We start from the raw sequence: 16065 nt of genomic DNA, 5'->3' as shown, positions 1-16065 counted from the left end.
CAGGTTGAACCATATGTGTGCATAATACGTGTCTTACGATAATGAGAACTGCAGTTTTTTGTCAAGCAGGTATGAAACTGGGTCTGTTGTAATACGCATAATAACTAGCATGAACAGTTAGAAAGTTGTCAATACAAAGAAGTGAAACTTTAGCGGCTCCAGAAGTATTGCATTCCTGTTATACGTACGTCCGTGGTCCTTTACTTATGACAAGTGACCAATTGCCAGAACAGTACGGCACAATACGAAACAATATACACACTTCCAAAAATAATAAATATAACAATACCGCGACTATTGTGTTGAATTGGTGTTTTATCATAAATACTTGCAGTTTAATTTGAATGTGCCCTTAACTAAACTTTAAAAAATGCTCTGACAAATCTATGTAACAATCATTTGAATTGTCTGAACATTTAAGATACTGAAAACAAGTTCAACTAGATGTACTATGTCATTCGTAATGCTTGATTACCCTCCTGCATGCTTAAATCTACATACACGTCTACCTGCAATAATGCAAATGTCTACCCAAATAAACAGGCATGTATACAATGTAAACAACTTGAGATTCTTTAAATTGTCCACATCAGACGTTAAGGTATGGCTGGGATTCCAGCTGGTATACCTTCACATATTTACCGTTTAAATACTATTTAAAGTCGACGTGTAAGCAAACCCCAAAAATCAACACTTGCTGTTGAAATAGGTATTTGTATGGTGGCTGAATTCCGCCATATAGCTCTGGCATGTTAGTGGGTTTAAACGTAGTCAACACGACAGTTGGATAGAACGGTACAGGGGCGACAAATTTTACCATTGTCATATTTGCCCCGTTTACGTCGTTCTTGTGAGCATATTAATTCGTGTATGCAGGTCTAAAAGTAACCATTGCGACTATACACCAGAACAACAAATATACCCGCTAGAACTTCAACGAGGGCGATAAATGACATATTGTAGTATTGGTGCCCTATTTGCCGATCGGGCGGGTATATGTGTCTTTTTAGGTGTTTATTTTGTTTTGTTTGCGGGTGTAAAAGTCGCCAAAACGACGAATATACCCAACGGAACGACAAAAAGGGCGACATATCTCATAATTTGTTGTATTGTAGCCCTTTTTGTCGATCTGGTGGTTATATTGTACCTAGGAAGCTAAGTTTTACACAATGAGAGAGACGGTGAACACATATTTAAACCATACGCCATTCTTAAAATCTACATAGAAGCCATACATGTTATCATCAATTGGAGCGTCTGTACTTATACGACCAAACGTTTCAGTATGAAATAGTTTGGTACATAAAGTCATCTTTAAATAAAGATTGTGTATGTCATTACATAATTAAATTCAAACTAAGCATTTGCTCGTTATGCACTATAAGGAAAATTATGTAAATGTGTGTGAAACGTTTACATGTATACATGTTGCTCTTCTTTTGGGCACGTTTTCTTTTGCACGTAAAACTGTTAAAGGCTAATTTTTATATTGGTTCATATTTACCTACCTAATTTGATCGTACATCGTACAATTCAAAATTAATTGAGCAAAATTATTTGTAAAAGACCAGAAAATACCAAATTGACAATACTGTGTGATATTTTCTGAATGATGTTCATCCACACACACATACTGAACGAAACTCCAAGAAATCATTATTTTATTGGGTCTATACTTCATAACTTATAAATGAACAGTTTGCTACAATATTCGATTGTTTAATTACATCAATTCAAGTATAAGCCATAAACGATATTATTCTACTTCTAGTTTTAAATCAACATTCCGAAAATAAAATAAAATTGCGTTCGTCGACCGCGAACATGCACCCATACTATTCGATATGCAATGTTCTACATCAATACTTATCGATTCACACGGCAAAACAGATTGTCATCTCGTTTCCCAGGCATGCCTCCGAAGGAGGACATATAGTGATCGGACTGTCCGTCCGTCCGTCTGTTCGTCACACTTTGCGTATAGGTTTCGAAAAATGCTCATAACTTCTATGTCGCTTCAGATAGCAATTTTCATATTGGGCATGCATGTGTATATGGACAAGGCCTCCATACGCACACAAATTTTGACCCCTGTGACCTTGACCTTGAACTTAGGGTCCGCGTTTAGGTTTCGAAATCTGCGTTTAGGTTTCGAAAAAAGCTCATAACTTCTATCAAGCGTTTATATGGGGCATAAGTCATCCTATGATGACAGCTCTTGTTCTGTGTTTAGTACAGTAAATGTTCTATGCAATTTTCTACAATAAATCGATTCACAAGGTACATGGGATTGTCAACTCGTTTCCCAGGCCAGATCGATACACACACTTAAATTAAATTTCGGAAAACCAATATGAAGTGTTTATTTCATTTTTTTTCTGCATTTATTGCTAAAGTTAAATATGCTAAAGCTATGGAAGCATACAAGGAATAATAAACATAGACAAAACGTTATGTATTTAGCAACCGTGACCAGACATTTTACTTGTATTTTTTGTAAATTCGTTACATCTATAAAGTGCTAATATGGTATATAAACAGTGAATGCTTAAACTATAAAAGTTCACTAGGACTGGCGCACCAAGCTTCGAAATTGAAAGCTTTCCTACTATTGTTTTCGGAAACACTTGATTTGAATCATTTTACTTTTCGATATCTCAGATCTTAAGAGGTAGACAGTTGTTTCATGCGCATGTTTTGAGAATTTTTGAAGCCCGAAAATAACATGTAAAGCTCATGGAAATATTTTCATGTCAATACATTTTTACAGATTTTCGAATTATATTAATTAATACATATTAATTCTAAATATAATATTCTTCCGATACTATAAATAAGTATAAGTATGATGTTAGATAAACAATAATGTTACAAGGTCATATGCCGCTTTTCCGAGCTTATGGCACTATCGCCTTTGCGAATCTAGTCGTGTTGTTTTAATATGAAGCACGTACTTAGGCGGTGTCTTCGTCTCGGTAAGCTCCTCACAGTTGTTCTCATCATATTTAAACTTAAATCAGTGCGAAAAGTAGCCTACTATATGCGGTTTCGATTAACGCATATACATATATAACCATACACAATTGCTAGGATACTTTGCTTACCCTTGATATTATATTTCCCTGTGACCTACTAGTTATGATATCGTTCAGTTTTAAGTTATTATTTTGAACAGAATACACCATTTACAAATATAGTGTACGGACAATATTATAGGGAATATACATTTGACGTTTTGGCTTGTTATCCCCCGCCAAAGGCGGAGGGATATTGTTTTGGCGTTGTCCGTCCATCCGTCCGTCCGGCACTTTTGTGTCCTGAGCCATATCTTGGAAGTGCTTTGGCCGATTTCATTGAAACTTGGTATGAGTATATATATGGATAAGACGACGATGCACGCCAAATGGCATTGTACACCATCCGTTAATAACGGAGTTACGGCCCTTTGTATCTTGAAAAAATGCTTACATCTGTGACAAAGCTCTAGTTTGGCGGGGGATATCAATTCAACGAATTTGCTTGTTTTCAATTGTATTTAGGTTGTTTACTACACCGACACACAGAGAGATCTAAGATGTATATACACAGGACTATATAAACGCAAAGGTAATTCCTGTCAAATTATTGGTTTTTCATATACTATAAATAAATATTAATTTAAATTAGGATATTTGTTTAATAATTATAATAGTATCTAGCGAAATTAAATAAAATTTGATGTTTTGAAATAAAGCACTGAAATCGAAAGTAGGAAAACCAGTTAATATGCACATATATAAGTCGCGATGTTCTTTGTGTAATCATTGTGTTGACTGTGGGCGTTTAAATGTATTGTCAATTGATGTTGTGTATACAATACAAACTGTTGTATGTTTTTTAATGTTATATTTTGATTTGTGTATGGGTCCTTATAAGTTATAATGATGATCTGTTCACACCGTTTTGCTAGGAAAATGTTCTCTTTTAATAATGAAATTAATACAAGGTTTAACATTTATTTTCTGTACGATTCGTGAAATTTAGTGAGGTTCCATGATTCATTTCTGGGTGATAATGTATACGAGTTTTCCACACTATATTCGGTTAAACCTCTTCGTGGTTTCAATGTAGGCCTACATTGTAAGAAATGATTTGCAACACATGCGAACATTAAAAATATAAAAAGGAATAGACATTTTGAAATCGCATTAAAATGCAAATATAAGTCTTTATATATATTGCCAACACACTATTTGTAGATTCGGGTTATTTTTAACGTAGACCCTATTATTCGACAACTTAACGTTACGCCAATATAAACTCTTCCATCTACGTGGATTCTAACGTGAAATGATTAAATGCTACAGATAAATACTATCGTCATACACGTCATACACAAAAACTGAAGAAATATAACATCGGATATATTAATCGCTGATTTAACAAAAATCAACCCCGAGTTGCCCCTATTTTCCCAATATAGTGAGCTGTAACCCATCATTTATAATTTCTGCAAAACTACTTCCCGTAGGTTTAAGACCGAGATAGGTTGAGACCACGGACTCTAGCAATATATACTCCGTGTTTGAGACCAAATAAACAAAACTTCCTGTTGTTTTGTTTGGCATTCATTCGCTTGAATTAAAGAAATAACGATCAACATCAGGTTTGTCTTGCTTTGTTATTGCTAAACTGTCATTTGAATCGTTTTCTGTTTGCAGAATAGACCTTTCCTGAATAGACCAGTTCATTGTTATTGTTTTGATTCATGATTTTCGCGCATGCGCAATGCACTGACAGTCCAGGTCACAATATACTAAATAGTTTCACTATATAATTCAATGTAAAAGCGACAACTTTGAGCGAAAATAAATGCAACATTTTGCGCATAGAGACCCCCATAACCGTACCTTTTCTTAAAGGCTATTCTAAGCGGAATCGATTTATGCAATAAAAAAGATAGGTCATCTTCAATCCAAGAAAGAACTTGACACAAATCAAAATCGACTGTTTTTGCAATTTTTTTTTCCGGCTGTTTCTTAGTGGAATGCACCCTTTTTCAGTGCAAGGCTTTACTAAAGTCTCCAAGTTTATCATATTTCACGGATTCGGTCGTGAACACCTATTTATGCCCTACCATTATCTCCGAAAGATAAACCCCGAACAATAGTTTAAAGTGTAAAACATTCCTTCTAGTCAACTATGATATATTTTTAGAGAGTACAGCAACATGAAACGATTATTTAGTATATTCTAACCTCAAAAGCATGGATAACAGTAACGCAAAAATATTTTAAAAACATATAATATTTAGTTCCCAACGAATTTATTAATACATTTATTTGCATCTTTAAAAAAACGCGTCATAAGCATCAAAGTAAAGATTATCTGAAGACTGAAAGACCGACAATTTGACACATCAAAGAGCTCTATGCATTAGCCGTATTAATTTTTGCAGAAAATCTTCAATAAATTACAATACTAAGACATTTAATTATAAAATTATAATTATCAATGACATGAGTTCGCTAGTGTGATAAAAATGAGTGATGTAAAGTGTAAGGGGTCCATTGAAAATAAACGTACTTCAAAACCCTATTAAAAGCGAAGTGCATGACGGTACAGTCTAGTTACCATTACCGGATCAGTAGCGTAATTAAGTTTTTCTGGTGTAAAGCAATAATTGCTTTCATACTTCTTTCTCACCAGTTTGATTAAATATTACCTTTGCTTACTGATTCAGCACATAGTCCTATTTTTAAACGCAGGCAAAATGTATTTGTGATACCTTTTTTTTCGCCGCAGAATTTATGCTTTAACGGATCAGTTGTAGCCATAACGGATCACATGACTGAAACCACTCAGGGGGCATCTAACACGCTATTTGAACTGTCGAAACATGAAATGTGTCGTTCACAATGACCAAGTTACATATAAGTTATAAATTATAGTCATTTTTTGTTATAAATTGTTTTCTTTACATGTGATCTTGTATACACACTTTAAGCATAGTGTTCTTGTGTGAATTATCTGTTGAAAATCCTAAAAAGACCGAAAAGATAAGGGCATCTTATAAACCATGTAAATTGTTTGAATCATAACTAATCATCGATATTGAACATGGAACATAAATAAAACATTAAGATTGTGATCATTTATTGTAAGAATCAACAAGATTTGCATATATTTTAATATAATATAATATGATTATAGGTGCTACCTAATTTACGGGCAAAAGCTTTTTTGATAGCCATGTATTTTTAATAAATACTATTTTACATTATTGTGTTCAAAATAGTTTTATTGTTTCAAAAATAATGTTATGCATCCAAAAAATTCAATCTTCAAACGAGTAACATGTTCCTAGGTTTAAGATCTAGCATCTTATAATTTTGTGTGTTTTCTAGCCGCAGGAATTTAAAGCTGGTTCGGTGGCTGCGGTATAGTGGATATGATGTCTGCTTAGTAACTGGGAGGTTTCTGTATTGATCCCTTAAGTGGGAGCGTTCTTAAGATCACCCTTAAGACACTAAGTACTGCTCATTGTTGGTTCGGGTACTACTTTGTAAAAGACTCACTCACTAAGACTGCTCGCTATTTCAATCCTTTAATGCTCACTCTCTTGGATTCTGTACATCTAAACTAAATCACCGTGACGACAACGTCATGAACGTCACCGACGTCATTCAACAATATGATATGTTCTATGAAAAGATCTCAAGGATATAACATTTCTCCTATCATTTGAAAAAGAATTAAATTGTGCAAATTAAACAAAACAAATAAATTATCAAATAACAATTGATTAAACGTATAATCAATGTTTATGATGGTTATGAATTGACTCCTGTTCCTTGAAAGGAATCAACCGTAAAGCCATTTCCGATCAAGTCATAGCATTTGCTGTTATGTTGAACGCTTCTTGTTAAACTAGATCTGGATAAGCTGTGATCCGATTCATCAGAAGATGAATAGTCATTAATCCTTCTTTTTCTTGTTCCTCTTCTTTGCATGTTGCTCTTGCCTGGTACTGTATTTTCGTTATAATCGTTTTCAGCAGATTTACATACTTTGGCTATGTGGTGCCACTTGTTGCAATAATAGCATCTTTTCCCATAAGCTATACAATGCTCCTTTCTTGCATGCACTTGATTTCGTCCACAATATCCAAACTGTGTGTAATTTCTCTTTGCTATTTTCTGTCTTTGCAAATGCATTTTGGTCTGACTCCTGACTGCATGAATAAATTCTCTGGATTCTTCTTCCGAACTGCTTGAAGCTTCACTATCTGTGTCATTGCTTGTATATCTAACTTCTCTCGATCCCCTGTAAGGTGTAGGTCTGTCTCTGTTCCCATGATCTTTTGATCTACAAACCTTCGAAAAATGGTTCAATTTACCGCAAGCATCACACTTTCTTGATTGTTAACGTTGATATCAAATAATTTTATCGCTGTTGGCTAATACTATGACCGATACTGTAATCGGGCACAAATAGAAGAGAAAATATCATGTTATATCATTTTATTTTTATTTGAAATTTTAAAGTAACGATTGCGTGTACATTTTTATAAAGAAACATATCATAATGCATGCAAAGTACACCAAATATTCAAGAGCAAATATAAGGAAAAACATATTATTGTTGGATATGGTGTCCGCCTAGCGATCGGGAGGTCACGGGTTCGATCCCCTCTGTGGGAGCGTTCTTTAGATCTCCCCCATAGACATCAAGGAAACGGACTCGAGAGCGTTTCATATAAGCTTAGGCTTGTTACGCAATCGAGCTTAAATAAATAGGTTTAAAAAAAGGAAAAACATCATGTCATAGAATTTTATATTGCTTTATAACGTACTTTAATTCCAAAACGACACACTTTTTGCATTTTTCGCGCTGAACCATTGATGCACTTTCTTTGCAAAATCAACAAGCACAATACTAACACAATGTCGTATTTTTCCAAACGAGAATAATGTCATATGTCGTTGCCTAGCCGCCCGATGCCGGTTAGAAACCAAGAAGCCCGTCGTAGGTTACGGAAAGCGAGCCTCGATTTAGCACGGCACGTGCCAAATTTCATATAAACAGAGAAGAAAATCGTTAATGGGTTATTCTGGAATAATTATGGGCGGAGCTTATACACTGAAAGCACGCGCTGTAACTAAACAAAACCAAAACATGCCGATACATTTTCCACCAGCGTAATAATCCGGTATTTTATGAATGAAAGTCGGAGATCTGATCGACAGATCAGCTGAAATATAAATTATGCGCAAATTGAGTAATTCACTCATTTTAATGGCTGTTCATACTGTGATCACAGAAACTTAATTATTATTCGCCAGTCAAATGAAGCCATTAATTGGCATCCCATTGACAAACAACAGTTCGGGGCCTTTCTTAGAGTGTGTATATTGCATTGCGCAATCAACGCTGATACGGGCCGCGTTATCAGTTTGACCAGGTATGTGTATTAACGTACTAATACACATACCTGGTTTGACACGGAGAACGTCACATCAGACATGTTAATCCCAAGTAATTTCGGTAGCCAATTTGTAAGCGGCTCGCAGGTCATTACATATTAAGGCAATAACGTTTGGAAAATAAATGCGAATATGCGAATATCAATTCTGTTATTCGAATACTGACCATTCAATCGAATATTCGAATAATTTTGCCATCCCTACTTTTTTCCATAAGCTGGGCATTTTTCTTTCTGGAACGGGTGTTTTGTATCGCAGTATCTATAATTCAAGCCTCTGTCGTTTCGCGAGTCACTCTCTTTGATTCTGTATATCTAAACTAAATCACCGTGACGACAACGTCATGAACGTCACCGACGTCATTAAACAATAAGATATGTTCTATGAATAGATCTCAAGGATATAACATACTTAAATGTACCTGGGGTACTCTTAAGTATACTTAAATGTACACCTGGTACGAAAAATTTACTAAAATGTACCCGGGAATTCTTACGCTAAAGAAGTCATTGTCTTTATAGGGTAAGCCGCTAGCAGAAGCATGTAAATGACGTTAGTATATATATATATATATATATATATATATATATATATATATATATATATATATATATATATATATATATATATATATATATATATATATTCAGTACATATATAAAAAGGTGTGTGGTATTGTGTGGAGATACAAAACGCTTCACATCATTTATTTGCACATAAAATAATAGTTACACAATCAGTAATGCTAAAACACTGTCATCAACTTACAAGAATATTTACGTATATGAAATTCCAAAGTGATGTTATCTTTTGCAAAACTGTGGAATCAATGAAGTAACATTTTATTACCTTTTACAAAATTAACTAGAAATGGCGCTGCAGAGACCGACGCGTATCCCCACGCCGCATGTTTGACCCAGGGGCGCCCAGGGTTGGTAATGGGGCCATGCATAGTTGAGATTGACCATATTGTCATAAGAGAAGTTCAGTATCAATTTGAAGTGAATCAGTGTAGAAATGAAGAAATTATAGTAAAAAGGCAGTTTGGGGTAGGTGTGGTCTTTGTGGGCGGGGCGCCCCAGGGTTGGTAATGGGGCCATGCATAGTTGAGATTGACCGTATTGTCAAAAGAGAAGTTCAGTATCAATTTGAAGTGAATCGGTGTAGAAATGAAGAAATTATAGTAAAGGCAATTTTGGGTGGGCGTGGTCTATGTGGGCGGGGCGCCCCAGGGTTGGTATTGGGGCCATGCATAGTTGAGATTGACCGTATTGTCATAAGAGAAGTTCAGTATCAATTAAAAGTGAATCGGTGTAGAAATGAAGAAATTATAGTTTAAAGCAATTTTGGGTGGGCGTGGTCTTTGTGGGCAGGGCGCCCCAGGGTTGGTAATTTGGCCATGCATAGTTGAGATTGACTGTATTGTCATAAGAGATTTCCAATATCAATTTGAAGTAAATCGGTGTAGACATGAAGAAGTTAATGTAAAATAACATAAAAATGAGTGAAAATCTCTGACCCGGCCCCACCCCAACCCCCATAACTTTTGACCCAGGGGTCAGATCAAAATTCCAAATAGTGGGGGGTCGCACATATGCCCATAGCTAACATGTGTGTAATTTTCAAGGTTCTAGTGCTTATAGTGTAGGAGGAGATAGTGGCCAGGACGGACGGACGGAAGACGGAGATAACCACAATATACCCACTTTTTCTCCGAAAAGCGCTGGGATAACCATGCTGATTTTGTACTAGCGCATAAAACATTTTTCATGGAACAACAAGTAACAACAAATTTGTTAATTACACAATATAAAGGAAATCATATTAATGGCATTATGCACTAACTAAACAAGCTATTTGTTACTGTTTAGAATTACACTATCTTACTAAAAATGATCACAACAGGTAATTAGTCCTTTTACATACTTGTGGTAAGTTTTGTATTACAAGTTTGACATTTACTGGCAGACACTTGTCGATATACAGACTAAATTTGCAAGGGAACCTTCATATTTTTTCAGCATCATTGCCTTCAAATTGTTAATTTAACAGCACTTTGACATTGTTTGCACATCTGATCTTATAATGCCATTGCTGATTTTTCTTTATAGATATAACAGATATTGACTTTTCTGTAAACGTTTACACATGTTCCATCCAAGTAAACTAACAGAACTAATAAATAATAAGATCACCACAGCAAATAACTGTGTGTATAGCTTGGAAACATCGATAGTTCAGGAATCCCTGCTTTGTTTATTTCTGGAAACCCAAACTGTCAGTTTTGCTCAATAGAATCGCTGGAGTTGTGTTATGCGGCAGCCCAGCTCTTGCCTTGGCAAACAGCTTCTAAAAACGGAAAACCAACTTAAATCTTAAAGTTTGTTAAATGATGCAGACAATTTCTAAATGTCCTGTTTTTGGTTTTTCATATCGAATCAGGAAGATTTGTTACGAAAAAGTTCGGTACGAAAATCCAACGGTATGAGATTTTGTGGTTTTAGGCCTGAACTTTATATAGTGATATGTAAACTTTCGGGATATCGGCCAAGTGCGAGCAGACGAGGTGTAAATACGTTGAAAATAAGCTAAAAGATTAAAAATTAAATCGGAATATCGTTAAATTTTGTGAATAAATGTATTTCTGATGGATAACAACCACACTTTACCAGAATATTGCTCATGATCCCACGTAAAATTGCTGTCTGAGAGCGAATGGAAAATGCGTCACGAATTCTGACATGTTAACAGTAGGATGTCGTTATTGAAATACCGCGAGAATACTGCGAGAATATAGACGCCAACTATAATGTGTAAAACAAATAAATTTTTGACAAGCGTTTGTGATTTGTCAGGATAATAATAATAAGATATCGAAAAGATCAAAGCAAATAAATTCGAAAGAAATCGAAGATTCACGCAAAACATTTTAGACGGGTTATATTTACCGAAATTGTGTTTGGTAAAGACTGTCGCTATATGTAGTGAACCAGTCTATGAGACAGAAAATGAAGAAGATGAGTATTCAGGGGAGATAATTGTGTAATCTTAAATCTGAAATGGTCTAATGTAGCGGGGAAAAACATATAATGCGAGAATATTAAGTGCAATTCACTACACAATTATGATGTCATTTATATACTTTTTCCTGAGGTATGTTTTACATGTGATTTAGCATATGTCAATGTGTTTTTGATTTGTTCTAGGTCATAAATAGCATCGCGAAAATATATGTCGCGTGGCAAATCTTTTTGAGATGCATCCCTAGGTGTAATTTTATGTCTAAATTTCCATATGTATGAACGGTCAACGCCCGCTTCGCTACGGGCTTTTGCCCGTATTATCAATACGAATATTATCACGCTTGATCCGTTAATGCCCTAATTCTTCATTTAATTTAAGGTGTTGCAAAATCTTAAACACAAATCAAAACTGAAATGGACTTTTGCAGGCAGAAAGACTTCTAAATGGCATTAAATTAATGCGTAAACTTCTTACTTTCCAACAGAGTTATAGCATGTGGCCGCGAAAAATGTTCAACCTCGATTTGGAAACGAGACGGAAGTTAAAAAAAGTCGTATATACATGTCAGCAAAACATACCGAAATGTTTGACAAAGAGTAGCTCCGATTACGACTCAATCAATGCGTTTTTAAAAACAGGCATTGAAGATGCTGTGTGCAAAATATCATCTAAAAATGACAAGTATTTATCGCGATACGCAGTCTTGAACATCAAAGTGATCAGCTGTATTTACATGTAATTTTAATTTGGATGGGTTTTGTACAGAAAATATTGAGGAATATTAAAGCGAGATTGCACGATTTTTATATGTGTTAAATTGTAATATATTGATATAAATATGTTACAATAACACAAACATAGGAAAGAAAAAGTATACATTTAAGACGAATTTCATAAAATGCAGCAAAGACAAATAAGCGCCCGAGCCGATTGTGACGAAGATATTTCGTACATATTTTCCTACAATAACCGAAGCATTCGTATTTTTATAAGAAGCGGAGTTAGGGTTCGTTCGTCGTATGAATAGATATCGTTGCAGGAAATTAAAATGATCCGTAGAACTAAATTTAGATTCACATCGTAGATGCATGATATACATGCTGGCGAATTCGACTGCACAGACATTTTCGATTTCAGAATTAAAGATCTGGCTTATTTCTCATTTGTCGACACATATACTTCTTATTTTTTATTTTAATTTATATTGAAATATATATGTATAATAAGTTTTTTTACACATTTTATATAAATTCATAAATATTTGACAAAATCGTGCAGTACCGCTTAAACATACAACTGGAAAACAAAACTTCTCATGATGCAAATTGAACTGTGTATTCTTGTATATTGAAAACTCGTTACGAGTGAGTATGAGTGACAAATATCTAACATTTGAACACACATAAATATATATACATATATATATATTTTGAAAAAATATTTACCACAGTTGGTGCCAAACGTTATTTCTTGTTTTTATGATGTCGTGCGTGCATTGCCGTAAATCTTCATACGGGATGACGTAGTTTTAATAAATCGATACCCGCTAAATACGTCAAAAGTTTTAACGTAAATTTTATAATTATTGAATACTTTATTTTTTATAAATTAAACGGGCTAGTTTCATTACGGTGTACAATTTCTGATAAACTATATTGGACATGAATTTTAATTTGTACAAAATGTAACATATCTAATGTACGCAATTGTTAAGTATGTAGGCGGTAAATTTTCAACCAAATGACTGCTTAATACTATCAGAAAGCGAAGACATGGTGACATCATCAATTGTCATCTGCCACTCAGTGTGGTTCATGACACCTTGTTGTTAGTTAAGTCTGGATAATATCTGATCAAGACGAGGGCAATTAAACACCGGAAAGCAAAGGTTTACACGATTGTAAGATTGATGCAAACAATAAAATGAAAAATATTTAATTAAATCAAATGTTTAATTTAATGTGTCAACGTGTTAGTTTTCCTAGACTAATACCATTATGGTTTCTTTTTGTTGTATATTACTTTATGTTGTATATTTGGAATTGATCTATTTATTGCTTGTTGTCAATCTTATTAGTTTCAGTAAAGTAGAACAACTTGTTGGCATTTTAAAAAATTAGCATCTAAATATAAGCGTTTACATATAAACGATCACGCTCTATTTCTCCCCATGGATTGTGACTTTCTTTTGCCTATCAATGTACATGTAGTCCGGATGTAAACACGCAGTTGCGCGTGACTTCACGCGTGAACTGGTCTATGTCGATTTGCCTTTTTGTCAGATTAATGCAGCTATTGTGTGAATGTTCAAACAAGTTTATGCGATTATTTAACATGAAATTGCGCATTTCAGTTCTAACATGTTGTAAAATAAGTACCTGTACGAAAACTGGCGAAATTTGAATCCTATTAAAAAGGTTGATAATATGTGTTAAAGGGACATAATCATAGATTTATTATATTATATTATTGTTAAATGTTATAAAATAGGTTTACATAAAAATCTATAATGTTTTGAATAGTCTAAACTTACTATAATAGCAAAAAAGTTGAATAAAAACTACTGCCTTTATCAGGATTGATACCCGAGAATCCTGGAAACTAAAAGTGCGCTACCACTGTGGCAAGAAGGCTTTAGTTTACACTAGCGATTAATAAACATTATCTTAGTGCTACACCTAGTTTCAAAAGAACAAAAGAAAAGAAAAGCGTTTCAAACGCTTTATTTAATAAATGACCGATTTCGAATGATGTGATAATCCACTACTGAACCAAATGTTCAAAAATAATTATCAGTCATGAGTGTTATTTTTCTTGTTTGAACTTAATGTATACATTCTTTTGGAACTCTTTGACATACTTTTTAAATATTCATTTTACCACACTATGACCAAGTCCCTTTTGCAATATACAAAAATAGAGGCATATTTTTTTTTCAGATTGTATCTTATGTATGGCTTGGCTACTGATAAATGGATTATAACGATTTTAAGCTATTACGATTTGTTTAAACAGGAATTAATCAACAGTTTTAATACCAACATTTTTACTGGAACGTGCATTACTTTTTAAAACAGATTTCAACAGTGCCTTTTCTACATCGGCTTCGGCGAGAATATGATGGGTGATGATAGCTCTGAAGACGAAGAGCCAGAAGACTATGCCCCCGATCCGAGAGAATATTATTCTCACTTCTACCGTGAGAGTGAGAGACTCACAACGTTCCATGACTGGCCACAATGGGCAAATGTAACTAAGGAAGATTTAGCTAAAAATGGGTTCATGTATTTACACGTATCAGACCGCGTACAGTGTGTATTTTGTAGAGCGAGTTTAGGTAGCTTTGGTCCAGGTGATATTGTAGCCGATGAACACAGGAAATATTGTCCCGAATGTCCTTTTGCGTTTGGTTATGAATGCGGAAATATACCAATACCATCTGCAAATCGAGTTCAGCAACCAACACAAACTGTGCAGTCATTGAATGCAAGAAACAGGGCAAGGCCTGTGGCATCGGGTAACTTTGCACATTTTTCAAATAGGGCTGGTCTAGTTCAGCCAATTTTAACTCCAAGCAGATCGGCAAATGCGACTGCTGTGCAACAATCACATAGTGTAATATCTTTGTCCACCGCTGATTCAAACCAAGGAGCTGCAGCGGTGATCACAGAGCCAAAATATCGGGACTGGGCGGACGAACATACGAGATTGCGGTCTTACAGGGGATGGCCTGCACAAATGAGACAAACTCCGAGAGATCTGGCAGCCGCAGGACTGTTGTACATGGGTAAGCATGTTATAAATAATCACAAGTTTAGTGTTTATTAAATTTACATTCCAAATCTCAAGGGTGAATCTCAACAACTCCATGTAAGTACGCGTGGTTGTAAAGCCTATATAGGTTATCGGCAGTTGATATCATCTAAATCTCCACGACAAGAACACGCAACAAGTACGGATCTAATCCAAATATTTAATACTAATTTTATGCACCTACAGTATGGTTGTTTTACTCGATTGCTTAATATTGTTAATTTATGACATGATATGTGATTTTAAAATAAATTAATATAGTGATTTTTGTGTGTACCAATATAAGATAACGATGTATTTTCTAACAAATTCCTTTTTAGTGTATTAACACAATATCTTCAACATTCACAGGTCAGGGTGATCGTTGCAAATGCTACTGGTGTGGAGGAGAACTCCATGGATGGGAACCAGATGACGACCCGTGGGTTGAGCATGCAAAATGGTTTCCACAGTGCGGCTTTGTGCGACAACAGAAGGGCGTTGAATATGTAAATCACATCAAATATGGAGAGGTAATATTGGAAATAAATGCTCTTTTCAATGAGTTTTCGTCTGTATAAGTAAATAGAAAAATAAGTATGAATTTCTACTTTTAAACAAAACTGATATTTGCAACAATTGAATCATATCGTTACAGATAAATTAGTAAACGAACTTATCAGCGTGAATATATATATATATATATATATATATATATATATATATATATATATATATATATATATATATATATATGTATGTATTTATTTATATGCACATTACA

The 16065-nt window shown here is 34.5% G+C and overlaps 1 protein-coding gene across 5 annotated transcripts in view; it reads left to right on the top strand.

Annotated features, from left to right (window-relative positions):
* The first annotated feature begins 435 nt into the window (after positions 1-435).
* Positions 436-16065, top strand: part of LOC127849568 (death-associated inhibitor of apoptosis 1-like) — a 49262-nt gene continuing 33632 nt past the window's right edge. For 2 of the 5 annotated variants that reach the window (XR_008034914.1, XM_052382284.1), the window contains exons 1-3: positions 436-3606; positions 14567-15276; positions 15654-15814. Coding sequence is in view for 4 of the 5 variants with exons in the window: in XM_052382284.1 (XP_052238244.1) it covers positions 14607-15276; positions 15654-15814 (831 nt within the window). In the remaining variant the exon portion in view is untranslated. Of the gene's footprint in view, positions 3607-3662; positions 4646-14566; positions 15277-15653; positions 15815-16065 lie in introns of those variants that run through there. The other 3 variants (XM_052382286.1, XM_052382287.1, XM_052382285.1) reach the window with 3 other exon arrangements.

The sequence above is a fragment of the Dreissena polymorpha genome, chromosome 11 (assembly GCF_020536995.1).
Source record: "Dreissena polymorpha isolate Duluth1 chromosome 11, UMN_Dpol_1.0, whole genome shotgun sequence".
In the NCBI taxonomy this organism is placed as follows: Eukaryota; Metazoa; Mollusca; class Bivalvia; order Myida; family Dreissenidae; genus Dreissena; species Dreissena polymorpha.
This window is presented reverse-complemented; position numbering and strand designations above follow the sequence as displayed.